Source organism: Diabrotica undecimpunctata, chromosome 6 (assembly GCF_040954645.1).
Source record: "Diabrotica undecimpunctata isolate CICGRU chromosome 6, icDiaUnde3, whole genome shotgun sequence".
NCBI classification, from domain to species: Eukaryota; Metazoa; Arthropoda; class Insecta; order Coleoptera; family Chrysomelidae; genus Diabrotica; species Diabrotica undecimpunctata.
In genome coordinates, this window is record NC_092808.1 from 92,758,119 (window position 1) to 92,774,493 (window position 16,375).

General features: G+C 30.4%; 1 protein-coding gene across 1 annotated transcript in view; it reads right to left on the reverse strand.

The window, feature by feature from the left end:
• Window positions 1-16,375, reverse strand: part of Ktl (BTB/POZ domain-containing protein Ktl) — a 368,982-nt gene that overhangs the window by 73,134 nt on the left and 279,473 nt on the right. Inside the window, exon 2 of the mRNA XM_072534887.1 lies at window positions 8,256-8,360. Coding sequence (XP_072390988.1) covers window positions 8,256-8,360 — 105 coding nt within the window. The remainder of the gene's footprint in view (window positions 1-8,255; window positions 8,361-16,375) is intronic.

Genomic DNA, 16,375 nt, shown 5'->3' on the forward strand with positions numbered 1-16,375 from the left:
ACCACCTACGGTATAAGGATGAACGTCAAAAAAACCAAATGTATGACCTTCAGTATGAATCAAATAAATGACACTAGTATCGCAATAAACGGTACCCAACAATGTATTCAGTACTTTGCTTTACCAAGGAAAGGTAGAAGAACGCAGATCACGAGGAAGATCTCCATTAAGATGGATCGATCAAAGTTTAAGCATATGCAAAGGACCTATGCATGAGTTAAGAAAAATGACCAGAGACAGAGATCTTTGAAGGAGGACAATACACGACATCACGATGACCACTACACTCCCTCTGGGGGTCAGGATTGAAGAGAGAGAGAGATTCTTTAAATTTTTTACTTCTTATTTAGAAGTATAGAAGTATGAAGTATGCCACAAATGCGATGGTCAGATGACTTGAAGAAACACGCAGGCCTGAAGTGGATACAAACTGCCTACAATAGAGAGAAGTGAAAGAAGTAAGGAGAGGCCTATGTCCAAAATTAGACAGCAAGAGCTGTATAGATAGATAGATAGACTTCTTATTTAATGCCTATAATTTGTTAGTTATTTTTCATGCAGGTTTTAATTTAAACCTGCTTAGAGTAAATATATAATGACTAGAAAAAAATTAATCAATAGTAGTGAATCGATGTCAAGAACCGCTATTCTATGACGCTACCCGTGACGACGCAATCTTGTGGCGCTAGTTCCATGACGCCCGCCTTATCATTCCACTGTAGAGAAAAAAAAGTAATACAAAGCCAGTATGGAAGCTTTACTTCAACAACTATTTTTAGACAAAAAAATCTTGACTTTATAAGGAAAAAGCAGCAACAAATGATGGAACAATAAAATATTGACACTTGATTTATCAGAAATGTCTACCAACTCCTTTTCTAAGTTATCAGCAAAGTTTTTATAAGCTAAAGATATGGTCATACAATTATTATAAAATTTTAGATACTTAAGGTAATGTTACTTCTTCATGATGTGGGATGAATCAAAGTCTGAACGTAAAGCAAACGAAATAGCTTCAGGATTTTTGAAGTGGACTGGGGTGATACATGAAAACCTAAGAGGGAAAGATTTTAAAACTCAGCCGAATATAGACTTTTGTATGTCAGGTGTTGTACTCTTGCAAGTACGCAGCGATAATTTAGGATTACCTTTTTTCAAACTAATTTTAATTCGTAAACATTTCAATCTGTTGATCTTAACAGAAATACTAGAAGTGTTGTGTTTCCTGCGGCTCTGCTTCTGAATCGCGATGAGCCAAATGCCGACAAAAAAATACACACATCTTCAAAGTTTGCTCACCTGGGTGCCAGGTTTTTATAAAAATTTATCCCACTTCGATAAAGTACGTGAGGATTTATAAATTTTTTCCAAAATGATTTTAAGTGAACAACGCCCATGATCCATTGAGTTTCGTTTTGTGTTAGTTTTGTTTATTCATTTTGTTTTATAAATATTACTTGTTTATTTCATTTAACCCTCCATTATTCGCTAGGGAAAACTGAGCATCAAGAGTCGCTACGGTGTCTGAGACCGACAATTAAAAAAAATAGTTATTGCTATAAAATTCATAAAAATATTTTATATTGTGTATAGGAATGACTGAAAAATATTTTAAAACATTTTATTGAAAAACAAGAGATACAAAATGAAAAACACTAGTATAACAATATATTGTTATTTGTAATATAAAATTAAATTAAAAAAAAGTTCCTCAAATCTTCACTTGATTTAGTAAGTGAGACATTTTATGTTGTAGCGAATATGTTCAAGGCACATGAATTTTTTGCATTTTATGCATGGAAAGCGAGTACACCTGTTCTTTTTGGTAGTACAAAGTGCACAACGACCCTAGTTTGATTTATTTCTGGAATTGCAGGAGTTACATCTGTGATGCCGCAACTTTTTCGAATTCAGCATTTGAGGCTAACTGGCAGATTTGTAGTACTAACTTGACTTTTTAAATAGGGATTATAAGCTCATTTGCGAGGTTTCTTAGAAAATCACGTACTTTCACGTTTTTCTCAGTCTTATCGTTTGCATTGAAAAAAACCATTGAATTAATGCCAGATATATTCAATATGGTATAGAATATAACTATTGGCCAACGATTTGTGCTTCTTCAACAGTTGTAGTTAGCACTGAGCTGGTCTACCATGTCGACTCCTATTTTTGATGAATTGTATAGGGAGATAATTTCTGGTTTATTTTGATTAACCCTACTTTAATCAATTGCATCATCATGATGTAGTGAGGATACAAGCAATACATTTTTATTTTTTTAGGAATATGAGAAACTAATGTAATATGTTGATTAAAACCAAATATACTTGAATTTATAAGATGCTTTGGTTTTGTGAATTCAAACGGCAATTCTCTTTTATTCTTCCTAATGGTTCCCACTGCTGTAATTTTCTTCTCATATAACTTGTTCACCAACTCGATACTTGTAAACCAGTTATCAATTGTTAGACTCCGGCCTGAATCATAAATAGGTTTACATAGCCGTTGAACATCTCTAGATGTGTTACTAACTTGAAATTGTCCTTCAGGTTGATGGCGAACATATACCTCTAAATTAGCTGTATAAAACATTTTAGCATCAGAGAGACTGGTAACATCTCATCGATGGTGACATATTCGGAAAGACTGTATCCACTTCTACAGAGTTACAAAAGTGTCGAAAAAACTTCGTATAGGTGCCAACTTGTCTTCCTTTAGTCGGTTTTCACGAGTTGTTTTGTCATTTAATCGCATATACCGAAGGAGAAATTTAAATTGTGGGAGCGACATAGTCAGGTGGAACATTTCCATGCTTGATCCATCAGTGTTCCAAAACTCATCTGGATTCACACGATTACCTTTAAAACGTGCTGCGTAATAAATCAGTCCTATTAGTGCCTGCACTTCTAATATATCAGTGTGTCTAGCATTCCGATCACGAACAAAGATATTTCTTATTGAGTCTATGTATTTATTCGTACTTTCCACAATCATTTATAACATAGCTTTATTCACAAAATATTTCCAAATATCACTGGGAGTCTTCAAGTCACGTGTAGGTAATCTCGACATCGGCAAACATACTACGTAATTTCCTTGTCTTATTCTAACATTTCTAGGTGGAACAGTCTTTTTTCATCTGATAACTTCATCTTTTGAAATAAACGCTAAGGTATTACTTCCACTTTCTTCTTCCTTGTCTGTCACATCTTGTTCCGATTCACTTCCACCACCACGTTCCTCAATTTGATCGATTTCGTTTTCACTTCCCTCATGGTCAAAATAATTTTCATCGTCGGTAGGAACCATTTCCCATAACTCCGACAAGCGTTATTGTTCGGCTTCAAAGGACATCTATAAATAAGAATTGACAAAAACTTACCAATAAAATGTAATAATAAGATTCTAAATATTTACCTGATCTGCAAGTTATGCCAACAAGTAATAGCTACACCGTTAGTCGCTACGGAGTCTGTCACCGAAAATAACTATAAAACTCGCACAACTGTACCCAGCCAGGTAAGAATATACACTAACACGAGTTTGGTTGATAAGGAAAGGTACAGAAAGTGGCGATAGAAAAATAACAGTTATTTGTAAATCCCGAATGTATAATTCCGTCGTCGGTGTGTGACACCGATAGCGACTAACGGAGGGTTAATTACATACGCAGGAGTATTCTTGACTAAATTTTGTTTCATTTACCGTATTATCTTCAGATTATTTATTCAAGTCTGTTAACTTATCATTGTATTATCTCCTGAACATGATAATTGTTTTCATGCCAAACAGTATTACCTCCATGTTTTTTCAAAAAATTGAAGAGCCAAAAAAAAATTGAAAATACAGTTATATATAATATCATTTATACCTATCAAATAGTGTCCATCACATATTTGAACATAAAGAAGTAAAAATTTTATTTAAAATTTACTGTTTATATTTCTTTTAAACTGGTCTCTTTTAAAATGTAAATTTTGTGAGTTTAGCTTTGAGGTATAGATTATATAATGTTATACTCTGAGAAATTATAACTTCTTAAAGTTTTAATTCATGAATTGAATTTGCCTCCCATATTTATTATAGTTTGGGTAATATGGGCGCACTGGCTAAGAAAAATATTTTAATTTCATATTTTTGCACAATCTTATTCGAAATAGTCCTCTTATAACAAAAATGCATGTTGTCAAAAAAATGATGGTCAGGTATGGTTTGAACAATCTATTTTAAACAAATTGTAAAATTAAATGTTTTTGTCCGCAACAACAAAACTAAATGTTTTTTTATGTTAATTGTTTCATTCTGAGTAAAAAATGTTGTTGGTAACTTTGTCTTAAATTCATTGTTTTCGAGTTATAAACAATTAAAGTTTTTAAAAAGTGCGACAATAGTCATTTTCAAGATTCGATAACTCGTGAAAAATTAATATTTTTGTTTGTAAAAACAACCCATTGTTTTTAATTGTTAATTTTGCGCAGCGCAGAGTTTCTCGACTGCTATATATACATATATGGTGTCTTTTTCTTCTTCTTTGGCTTCTCCTATTATAGAGCACTCTATTTTCCCAGTCATTTTCTATGTATGATTTCCATCTTGTAGCAGGTCTTCCTCTCTGTGCGCTTCCCAGTGGGTCCCAGTCCAATATTCTTTTCGGCCACCTGTGCTCTGGTATTCTTTGTACATGCCAATACCATTACAAGACTCAGTTTTCCAACTTTTTTGTAATTGAGCATTCTACTTCTATTCTGTCTCATATTTCCAATATTCTTATTGTATCCGCTCTGGTAATTTATAGACATCTTCTCATAGAGTCTAGTTCAACGGTTCTTGTTTTATTTCGTATTGATATTGTCATTGGTCATACTTTCGCTCCATATAGGGTAATATTCATCACTAAGCTCTGACAGCTCCTTTTTTTGTTTTCTTTGGTTAGAGTGTTGTTCCATATTACTCCATGGAGTGCTTTCGTGGCTTTTTTTCCCGTGCTATTATATTTCTGGTATCAAAACCACATAAAATATTTAAGAAGGTATAATTTCTCATAATGAATATTATATATACGATTTTTTGTTCTAAAAATAATTTCTTTGATACTAAAAAACTGATTTATTCAAATTGAGTCAGAGTATATTAAAAAATGGTTATTAATAACAATTTAATAAAGTTTATAAATCAAATTTATTTAATATAATTATACTTTAAATAAATAAATAAAAATATAACCATAAAAAGGCGACTTAAAAAAATTACCTGCTTTGTTTTCGATAATTTTGCAATGAAAATACGGTAATTGTTATTATTTTAATGTTGTAGCCTAGTTTAAAAAAAGAAATAGAAAATTTGCTCCAGTATTACCCGAGATATGTCATTTTTTTTCCAAACGTTTTAATTTGAAATTGTGTTGGAATTTTTGAAGAGCGCAGCTGGCATTTCAAATCAATTTCAATTTAAACAAATTTTAATAAATAATAAAAAAGTTATTAGCAATATTCAAAAACAGCGATTTTGTTGTTCATTTAAATTCAGTTCAGTTAAATAAAGTTTAGTTAAATCTCTAAATAGACAAGTTTTTAAATTATGAGCAAAATAATGAGTTTGGTGCTTTGATTGTTTATTTAATAATATTTGCAGTAAAAAATTGAATTGATGAATCCATAGATGAGAGTATTTTTGTAATATCTCATATTGCACATTTCAACTATCGATACATTTGTGACGAAATAGGTTTATTTTTACTAACTTAATTGGTCTAAATATTTAACTTAAACATGCCACAAGAAAACAGTTTTAGAACCTTTTTAAAAATATTAGTCCAAAAACCAACTTATCAATAATCGAGCAAACATTTTGGCTATTTAGATCTAGTATTTTCCAGTTAATGTTATTCTAGGCGACTTTAATGCGAAGGTAGGGACAGGAGAAGTAATAGGCGAAAATGAACGGAGAAACGTCATAATGAGATAGGAACGGGGCTAGTCCAGTTTTACAAGGACAACAAACTCATTATCAAGGACACATAGTACAAACTACCAGACCAAATAATATACACCTGGAAACCCCTAGAAATGTTGGTGAGAATATAGTAAGTAACCATATTAATTACATCAATATATTTCATACATTCCGTATCGCCATAGTACCAAATAAAGATTACCCAGGAACGAAAATAACAAGGGAACATAATCTTGTTTTAGCAAACATTAAATTTAAAATAAAGAAAAAAAACAACCATCAAAGAAACCTGGAATAAATCTGAGAAAACTGAAACATACTGATTTCTGCGAACAGATTAAAAAATACATACACAAAAAAGTTCGAGAAGTAGAAAGACAAGATCAACTTAACGCTACAGATGAATAGAAGGACTTAGAAAAGATCTTGAGGAACATAATATAATAACAACTGTAGAGTACAACATTCCGTAAAAGCAAACAACGGATAATACAAGAAATAAAGGCATTGAAGAAAAAGTAAAAGAATTGTGTGACAAAAAAATAGATTGTAGAACGACAGGAAATCAACTGGGATTTAGAAAAGGTTTTGGCACTAGACACTCATTATTTACTGTAAAACACTTTCACAACGGTATCTAAGATTCCCATATATTATAATAATTTGCTTTTAAGAAACGACATGCTGCACAATCCATTTTAAACTAAGACGCTAGATTTATTTCGCAGATGTTCATAGATAGAAAAAATGTTAATTTGGGAAGACACCATTACACCAGGAAGATACCAGGGTTGACACGAATCTACCAGAATCTTGTGAAGACAGCCCCAAAATCCTACGAAGTGAGGTAAAATAAGCAATGAAAGAACCTAAAACAATCAAAAGCCCAGGTCCTAATGACGTATATTTAGATATATATATATATATATATATTCAATAACCCTTTTACCCTAAGGTGTTGGGTGGTATTTAGATATACCAACATAAATTAATTAACGACGACAAATTACTATTAACAGCTATATTCAATTTAATTTATGAAACGGAAGGTATCCCACAATAGTAGCTGGAATCGATCTTCATTCCACTACCAACTCAATGCTTGCAATTGCAACAAAATAACAAATAAATAAATATTAAAAAATAATTCATAACAGGATAATTCAGAAGGGTGAATCAAATTTAAATGTAGATCAGTTTGGTTCCTGGAGTGGATCGACCACAAGGTAAGCTTTTTTTACATTACAAATACTATTGGGAAAGTGCCACGATCAAGGAAAATATGTTTATATATGTTTTGTTGATTTGGAGAAGGCCTGTCAAAACAAATACCTATTAATAGAGGAGTACGACAGGGATGTGTATTGTGGCATATAGTACTTAATTTTTAAAGCAATCTTTAGCAAAGCGTTTCAAAACGTAAAAGAAGGCATACAAATTAATTAAAAGTACCAACCATCAGATAAGCAGATAATACAATTTTGATGGGATACTCAGACATAGAGTTTCAAAGACTTATCGACGAAATCAATCTTACTATAAAGAGTGATAAACTTTTCTCAATCGCAGAATGTTCCAACGTCTATCAAATCGAATAGTAAAATCTTGGAATAAGTAAAAAAAGGACCTAGGTTGCTGGATAGATAACCGAATAGATCCAAATCTTAAGATTAAACAAATAATTTAACAAGTAAAAGGTGCATTCATATACATGATATGACTACTATGTGACCTACATCTCAACTTAGGATTTAGGATACGACTACTTAAATGCTATGGTTGAGCAACTATGCTATATTGAAATAGTATACGAAGTATTAACAATATCTTTGACCTTTTAAACTATAAAAGAAAGCTACCCCACATAATAATAAAATATGGCCCCATAAGATGAAGAAGAAGTATGTTGATATGTAGTTTGACTATTTTACAGGTCTTCAGGTCTTTAACAGATCGGCTATATATAAAATTTCCACTAATGCACGAAAGACCTCTTGTTTTGCCCTGGTAAACCCACGGTTTTTCTATTAATGCGACATTGAACCATTTCATAGAAACAGTTAGTTCTGTCAAAGCTACCTCACGGTGTTGGATGTTACCCGAGACATTGCTGTGTGTTCTACTTTGTCTGTTATTGTTAAGGATACTTTTCTTTTGAATGGATGAGTTAAGTGTAGTTAAATTAGTTATTAAATTTTGTTTTATTTTTTAGTGTTTAAAGTTTTATTGTTCTAGGTAATATTAGTGCAGTATATCACTGTTACATTTAAATCAATAAATATTAATATTTTTTTATACCGTACCTGGAAGTGTATCGTTCTGATTGTCCATGATCTGGATCACGACTTTCGTTGAGAGTTTCACCGAAGACACTTCTACAGAGATCGACTTTGCCGCAAATCAAAATCCTGTAAAAAATCATTGGATTATATTTCAATTTTTTTAAAAATTTACAATTAAATGTGTATATAAATATTGTCATATAAACATTATCACAGATGGGGAAAATATATTCATAATGTAACAATACTGATATTTTAGTGACGTAATATTTCAAAATGGCGGATGGGCACATTTTCTAAATTTATTTTATACTTAGGATTATTAGTCCAGTTGGGATAGCACTTGACTTAGCATAACAAGCTGCCCCAAATTTTATTATTCTAACCTTTAGGGGGGTCAATGGTAGTGTAAATTTAAAATCGCGACTGAATTCCATTGTTGCGTCAGCCGCCATCTTGATTTTAAAGGAAATCCGTTTTGCTCAGTATCTCCACCATTTTTCACATTTCGACAAAAATGGAATTGAAATTGTTGCAAATGCAATTTCCTACAATTTCTTTTTTTCAAATTGTTTCGTGCAGTCGATATTTTCCGAGTTAAGGGAAAAAATATTGGAATGAGGGGGAAGGATAATTCTTGAATTATGTCGGATCCTGAGTTTTCATCTCGTTGATTATTAACTTTATGACATGAATGTACATTTACAAATTTTGGAGTTTTGAATTTTGGATTTATGAATTTTTAGTATTAATGAACGTATAAACTTATAGATATGCATATCCTTTACGTCATCTCTTGTCAAATCTTGGATACAGAGACCGCAGAGGCATTCCTGCACTTTCTGACGGAGACAATATTGTACCATCCAGAAAAATACCTGGTTTTTTATTTTGTTGAAAATCCTCAGCATCAGTAGAAGAAATGTATAAAATTCCAATTGTAATTTTTTTTTAGTTTTAAGCTAATATAATTATTTCAACACAATGTTAAATGATTATTTAGTTTTTTAAAAATAGTGTAAAAATTAGAAATTATAAGAAAATATGAAAATATTACTCTTTAAGATGGTAGCACCTAAAGAACAATTTAATTAAATTAGCCTTAATAAATTATATCTCAATCTATAATAGTAGTTCAGAAAGTATTATTAAAGGTTTAAAATATTCATATGATGTAGTTGTTTGTTCTCATTAATTAAATGTAGAGTCAGTATCAGTAAGTATTTTCAGAATTTCTTCTACAGCATATCTTAAATTTTTTTAATTAATAAATTTCTTTGTTATGTTTGACATGTTTTTGAAATTTGTCGCAATATATAGGTATATATATATATATATATATATATATATATATATATATATATATATATATATATATTCTTCTTTTTTTATTTTTTTAGAAGCTATAAAGAAAAAATCGGTGGCGCCCTTTTGGCAATCAGATTATCAGTTGTTTCTTTGTTCTGTCCATATTATCTTTTATTCTTTTATTTTTCTTTTCTTTCTCCCCAATTCTTCTTTAGTTTGTGTAACAAGGGCAATATTCAAAGAACCACGCCTACATCTCCATCCCGATTCCGAGCAACGCTGCCTCGTTCACTTTGTGTGCTTCAAAGATCACCAACGTTTGTGTTGCTTCAACAGTATATATCGCAATTATGGCGAAGGGGCAAGGATTAGTAGAATAGTATGGTATACAAAAGGATAATTGGCTTTCAAAGAAAAACATTGGCCAGTCTTAAATAAGTTAGTAACTCCTTAATCGTATATTGAAAATTTTCGGTTAGACTAGTATGATTACAATAAATATAAATCTTTACAAAAAAAGACCGTTTTATTTAAAGCTATATAAAATTGGTAAACTAAAAAGAATTTTTTGATAGTTTTTTGTGTATCATTTTGTAACACTAAAACAACAACGTAGTTAGAACAAAATTTATAAATATCCTCATGCCTAAAAGCTGCCAATAATCTGTCTAAGAAATTCGAGGACATTGTCGATTCCACACTATTAACTATTAGGAGACGGAGATAAACCTCTAATACATTCCTTTAATACAGAACATTAATCTTAACAGGAAGTGCTCGGCTTGACTCGGTTTTATACTGCTTTCCTAGCATATGGCCTAATGATACTGTTCCGGTTTTGAAGTTAGAATAGGTTAGCGATTGGAAAAATTATAATAATCGAGTAAACACTAGAAAAATTCAAAAACAGTTTAAAAATAAGTTATTTTTAAATAATTATAATATAATATAAACATTATAAGAAGCGCAGACTTTCAGTTACGAATTTTTTTAATAATGTTACGAAAGATTTATCTTACATAGGAAAAGTCCATTCACGAAAAAGAAGATGTAGTTCGAGAACATTCAAGATGACATCGAAAATTCTTAAAATGTCTAGTGAAGTTTGGAACGTCAGAAAATGTATAATTATAAAGTTAATTTTCAAGAAGTGTAACATTGGTGACAGCGGTGGGATAAAGAAATATTTAGCAGTTGTTAATGGTAAATACAAGATCCACTGAGTTTGACAAAGAAATGGATTCGTCCGGACCCCCTGCATGGTTTTTAAAAATGAAAGAAGATGAAGAGAAGCGTAGACAAGAAGAGAAAGCGGAAAATGAGAAGCGTAGGCAAGAAGAGCAAGAGGAAAAGCAGAGGCGTAAAAAAATTGAGGCAGAAATCATAGATGGTTTCTCCCAAATTCACGAAAATTTTTAGTTAGAGATAAGTCAAATCACTAGTAGAATAAATAAATTAGAAGAAAAACAAAACAATTTTGAAAATAAAATAGAACAACAACAAACTGATTTGAAATCTAATTTAAAAAAAAATAATACTGAAGCTTCTTTATCTAATGTTTCAGTAACTAACGTCGAATCTAAACAAACAGCTTCATCATCTTCCATAATTGTACCAGGTCCAATTAGAACTAGTACATTTTTAAAACCACCCACATTCGATGGTCAGACAGCATGGGAAACTTATCGTTTTCAATTTGAAGCTGCAGCCAGAGCAAATGGCTGGAATGAAAAAGAAATGGCAGCTTCTTTGGTGGTGTCGCTTCGAGGACAGGCAGCAACCATTTTGCAATTCCTTCCCCAAGATGCACCCAGTTATACCTCTCTCGTTGTAGCTTTAGAGACAAGATATGGCCAGCAGCATCTAAAACAGGTTTTCCAAAGTCAGCTAAAAATTCTATGTCATCTTGAATGTTCTCGAACTACTTCTTCTTTTTCGTCAATGGACTTTTCCTATGTGGGATAAATCTTTCGTAACAATAATATATTGTTTTTAGGTTTCAAAATATAAAAAATAAATGTATTATAAAAATTTTAGTACAATATTGGAGTGGAAAAAGAAAAAACGATTACCGGAGTGGAAATCTAAACGTTAAAAACAAATATAAAACGTAATTTTTATTACAATATGGTTTAACTTTATATAAATGCAAAATTACCATATTGGAGATTTATAACTTGCAGCATTGTTTAAATAGAACTAGTTAGCCAACGCAATGTATAAATTTGTTTGATTCTAATTGAGACAGTCACTAGATGTCACCACTCTTTCTGTCTCAATAGATTTTAATATACCACTGTTTGTTGGATATACGTTATACTAGATGGTGCTATGTGAAAAAGTTAAAGATAAACTAAACGTCCATTTTTGATCCCCTGAATTAAATTCACCAGGGTTGCAATATTTCACTGACATAGTAGCAACAGGTTTGCTTACGAATACAAATGTTACAAAAAACAGACCATGAATCAGTTAAGATATTGATTTAAAATAGAGTTATTACTATCAACTAGTAAATATTGTGTCAACTAAAATTGTACATAAACGTACTGTGGCTTCTAAATCTTCCTATATCTAAATAAGTTTAAAGAATTTAAATATTTTATTTTATTTGGAAGTGTATTACAAAAATTTGGTCCGAGGTAAGTAAAACATTTTAATTCTATGTGTTTAAAACAAAAAACTTTGTACGAGAAATGAACAAATTAGGTATTTAGAAATAAATTTTAGCGGATAATACATACATTCGATAATATTTGAAAAAAGTGATTTTAAATTAAAATAACGTTACTTCCATAATAAATAAATGGTGTTTTACAGATGGCTGGAAATATTTGTTGTTATTACAAATGTGGTTTATCACCATACAAAATTCATGGTTTAAGAATGTTCAGATTTCCGACAAAAAATCTTTCGGCTTGTCAAACATGGATATTACACTCTGGTAAGTAAATAGAAACTTTTTTTATATTCTTTTATTTTACACAAAAATGTTTATTTTTTTTCATTCATCATTTGAATTTTACGTTTTCGTTGGTATTATAATTATGATATAATAAACTTCAGAAAAACAAATTAGTGAATAAATATCAAGTTAATAAATATAAACAAAGTATTAGATATTTAAATATGTATTTCTTTAGCTACGTATTTTTAGTTATTGTATTGAAAAGTAGAAATAAGTTCATCTTTATCGGAGAACTAATTTATACACCAGTCCATCTGTAAAAAAATCACTGATTACACGTAAAAATCTTATAAAGATATTTGAAGGTTCTAAAAGATATACGAGGGTTAGTTAATAATAAATCTGTGAAGACATACAGGTATTTTGGTTTGTTTTCGTTTAAACAATTTTAAAAAGTGAGAGGTCATTCTTTTGCTTATAAAACGTTTTTTATCCAGTTTAGAGAAAAATAGTTAAAATAAAAATTGTAGATCTCAAAAAGTTCTTCCTTTTGTGAGAGTCTAAATTAAAATATATAAAGAATTCACCAAAATAGTTGCAAAAAACCCTTTATTTTGCAGAAAATTATAAATTTTAATAACTTTGTTTTTGCATAATGGTACGTAATGTAACTAATCAAAATAGTGACGATTTGTTTATCATGGAAAGCGATTATTTAAACAACTTTTTGTTAAGCTACCCCAGTTAAAAAAAAAATTATGTTTTACGTGCCACAGAAGCCAAGATATTGCAAATTTTACAAGCGCGATTTATTTTAAAAAGGTTCAAATCTAAAAAAAAACGGAGCTCAGATGGTTCTCCATTCTACTTTTCCGAAGAGGTATTTTACGAATACCATCATTTTAACGGGTTATAAATTTTTACTTCTTTACCGCATATGCCATCTGTAAGCTGGATCGCACAATTCAGATCTTCATTTAGAGTCCCTTCAATTTTCAGCTCTTACTGTTAATAGTCAATGGAAGTATGATTTTAAGAATAAAATGCTTTGGTTTTAAATATAAAATGCTCTCTTGGCTCGTAATGGTCATAGAAGATTCTTTTTTTTTAGAAAGTGTGTTTTTCATCAGTTTTTCATTAGCCTCTATAAAAGTTTGTGGCATAAACAATATCAAAGATATAAATGTTTATAAACAGATTAAATAACCTATAAACTATTTGCTCTGATTGATATTTAGCGCACTGTAATAACTTATTAATTTCCATAATTTCAAGGAGCTATGTTATATGTTTTTGCACAAAAAAGAGTTATTTTAATTTATAAATAACTGCAAAAACAAGGTTTTTTGCAACTATTTCGATTAATAGTTTCTTGTATTTTAATTTGGATACTCTCAAAAGTTACATTACTTTTTATGATCTACAACTCTAAAAAACCTGAAAAAATCTTAAAAAGATATTTAAAGTCTCTAAAAGGTATCTGAGGGGTAGCCGATGACAATTATATGAACACTTTATCTAATTTTGCTTTGCTTTTTTTTTAAACAATCGTAAAAAGTGAAAAAAGGTTATGCGCATAAAACGTTAAAATAAAAGTTATAGATCATAAAATGTTCTCTAATATTCATATTTTTATAATTGAAATACATAAAGAATTGACCGAGATAATTAAAAAACCCTTATTTTTAAAGTATAATTTATAAATATTAATAACTTTCTTTTTGCATAACGATATGTAATACAAAACTATTTAAAATTATGGCAGTTAATGAGTTTTTAAAGTGTGCTAAATGTCATACATAACGACCATACAGTTTATGAGTTATTCAATTTGTTTATCCAGGAGACCGATTATTTAAACAACTGTACTTGTCCAAACAGTCACTCTAGGGATATTTTGTAAATAGCAATCGATTTTTTATGGCTTCGTTTTAAATTATTAAAAAAAAAACATCAAGAATATAATAAATTTGTTTTTAAAACACATTTTGAAGAGTAACAAATTTTTAGCATATAAAAATTTCTAATAACTTTGACTTTTTTATGTCATACACTTGTATGTAGGCTCAATATAAGGCTAATAAAAAAAACATTAAAAAAACCAAAACCTTCTATGGCCCAGAGGAAATTAAATAGCATTTTTTTCTTGTTTAAGAAATTGCAAATATTTTCATTGTTTATTAACATTAAGAGCTGAAAATTGAACATTGTAAAAGAATATCTAATTTTTATAATTCGATTTATCAATAGCATACACAGTGAAGAAGTAAATTAGTTTTGAAACATTAAAATAATGGTACTCGTAAAATATCGCCACAGAAAAATGCAAGAGAGATCTGTCCGCTGCAATATCTCAGCTTGTTTCTTGTTAGTGGTTATAGAAAGTTCTGTTTTTCTTTAATTGTGCTTTTACGCCAGCTTTTCATTGAGCCTACGTACAGCCGTATGACATGAAAAATATCAAAAGTAGTATAAATGTTTAGAAGCTAAAAAGCACTTTTGCAAACCGTTTTTTTAATAATAAGTTTAATAAAATGTTGAAGTTTATAAATAAAGCTTCAAATAATCGATTCAAAAAACATCAAATAACTGTTAAAGGATAAACACCCTTTTTAAAGTTCCTAATGGATTTTAATGATTTAAACAGTGTTAAATAGATAAATTAATTCATCGACGAGTTAACAATACGAAGCAAAGTTCTTTAATCACAATGTGATAAGAAAACGAGTATCAAATTTGGTTTTATATTTCAATAGTCGAATTTAATTGTGGCTATATTGGTTTAATTAAAGAAAACCAGTGAAAATCCCAAGAAATAGGTGAGATCCTTTTTTTCTTTCTTTCCAGTTTGGGAGAGGGTCCTTTAGGTACTCACGTTTAGGTATTGTGTTACGGTCTGGGTAACCAGAACTACACATCATGAACAGCAATTAAATATTTACATTTACACAAAACAACTCCAGTTTCAACCCAGAATCATATGTCGTTGCCGCAGTCTCTAGACCTCCTTTCCGTTCGTTTTCTAAAAGGGGACAAGTTATTGTCATGCACTCCATTTTGAATACTGTTTTATTTGAATATATTAAAGAAATTGGTAAAATAGTTTATCCAAAAAATATTACTTTTAAATCTCGCATTTCGAATAATCGAATCTACATTTTCCTCACTTCTACCGACATCGTTGATCAACTAATACACCGAACGTCATAATTAATTTCACCGTCATCTTTATCTGCAAGCTTCTTTCTGCGACCAAAAGAATCCTTATTTCAAATGTATCTCCTTCCATCCCGCATTCACTAATCGAACAGTCCCTAAGAAATACGGAACATCAGATGATCAATAGGCATTATATCATCATGTATCATGAGTTTCCTGCTCTATGTATATTTTTACTCTCCTCTCTCTCTCTCTCTCTCTCTCTCTCTCTCTCTCTCTCTCTCTCTCTCTCTCTCTCTCTCTCTCTCTCTCTCTCTCTCCTTCTCTAACGAACTAGAGAATCATCTACCTCTTCCTCAACTGTAAATTGTATATGTTGATTATGATTGTTGAAAATGTTGACTATTTCATTAATTTTGTGTTTAGGAACTGCCAAAACTAAATCATCTACATATCTTTTAATAAAAGGAATGAAAAAAGTGTAATTGTTGATACAATCACTGATAACATCATCCATGACTAGATCCCATAGGACTATCAAAAATTTGTTGTTGGTAGTGATATGGGATCTTTTTTTTTCCTAATATTGTTCTGAAGCTATTTTCTTGTGGCATTTTAAATTAATTACTATTTAAATGGGAATAAGCCACAATTAAAGGTTAAAATACGTTTATTGATGTTTCAATTTCCACTTCGGAAATCGTTCTAAAAAACAAACATGTTTGAGAACGATTTCCGAAGTGGAAATTGAAACGTCAATAAACGT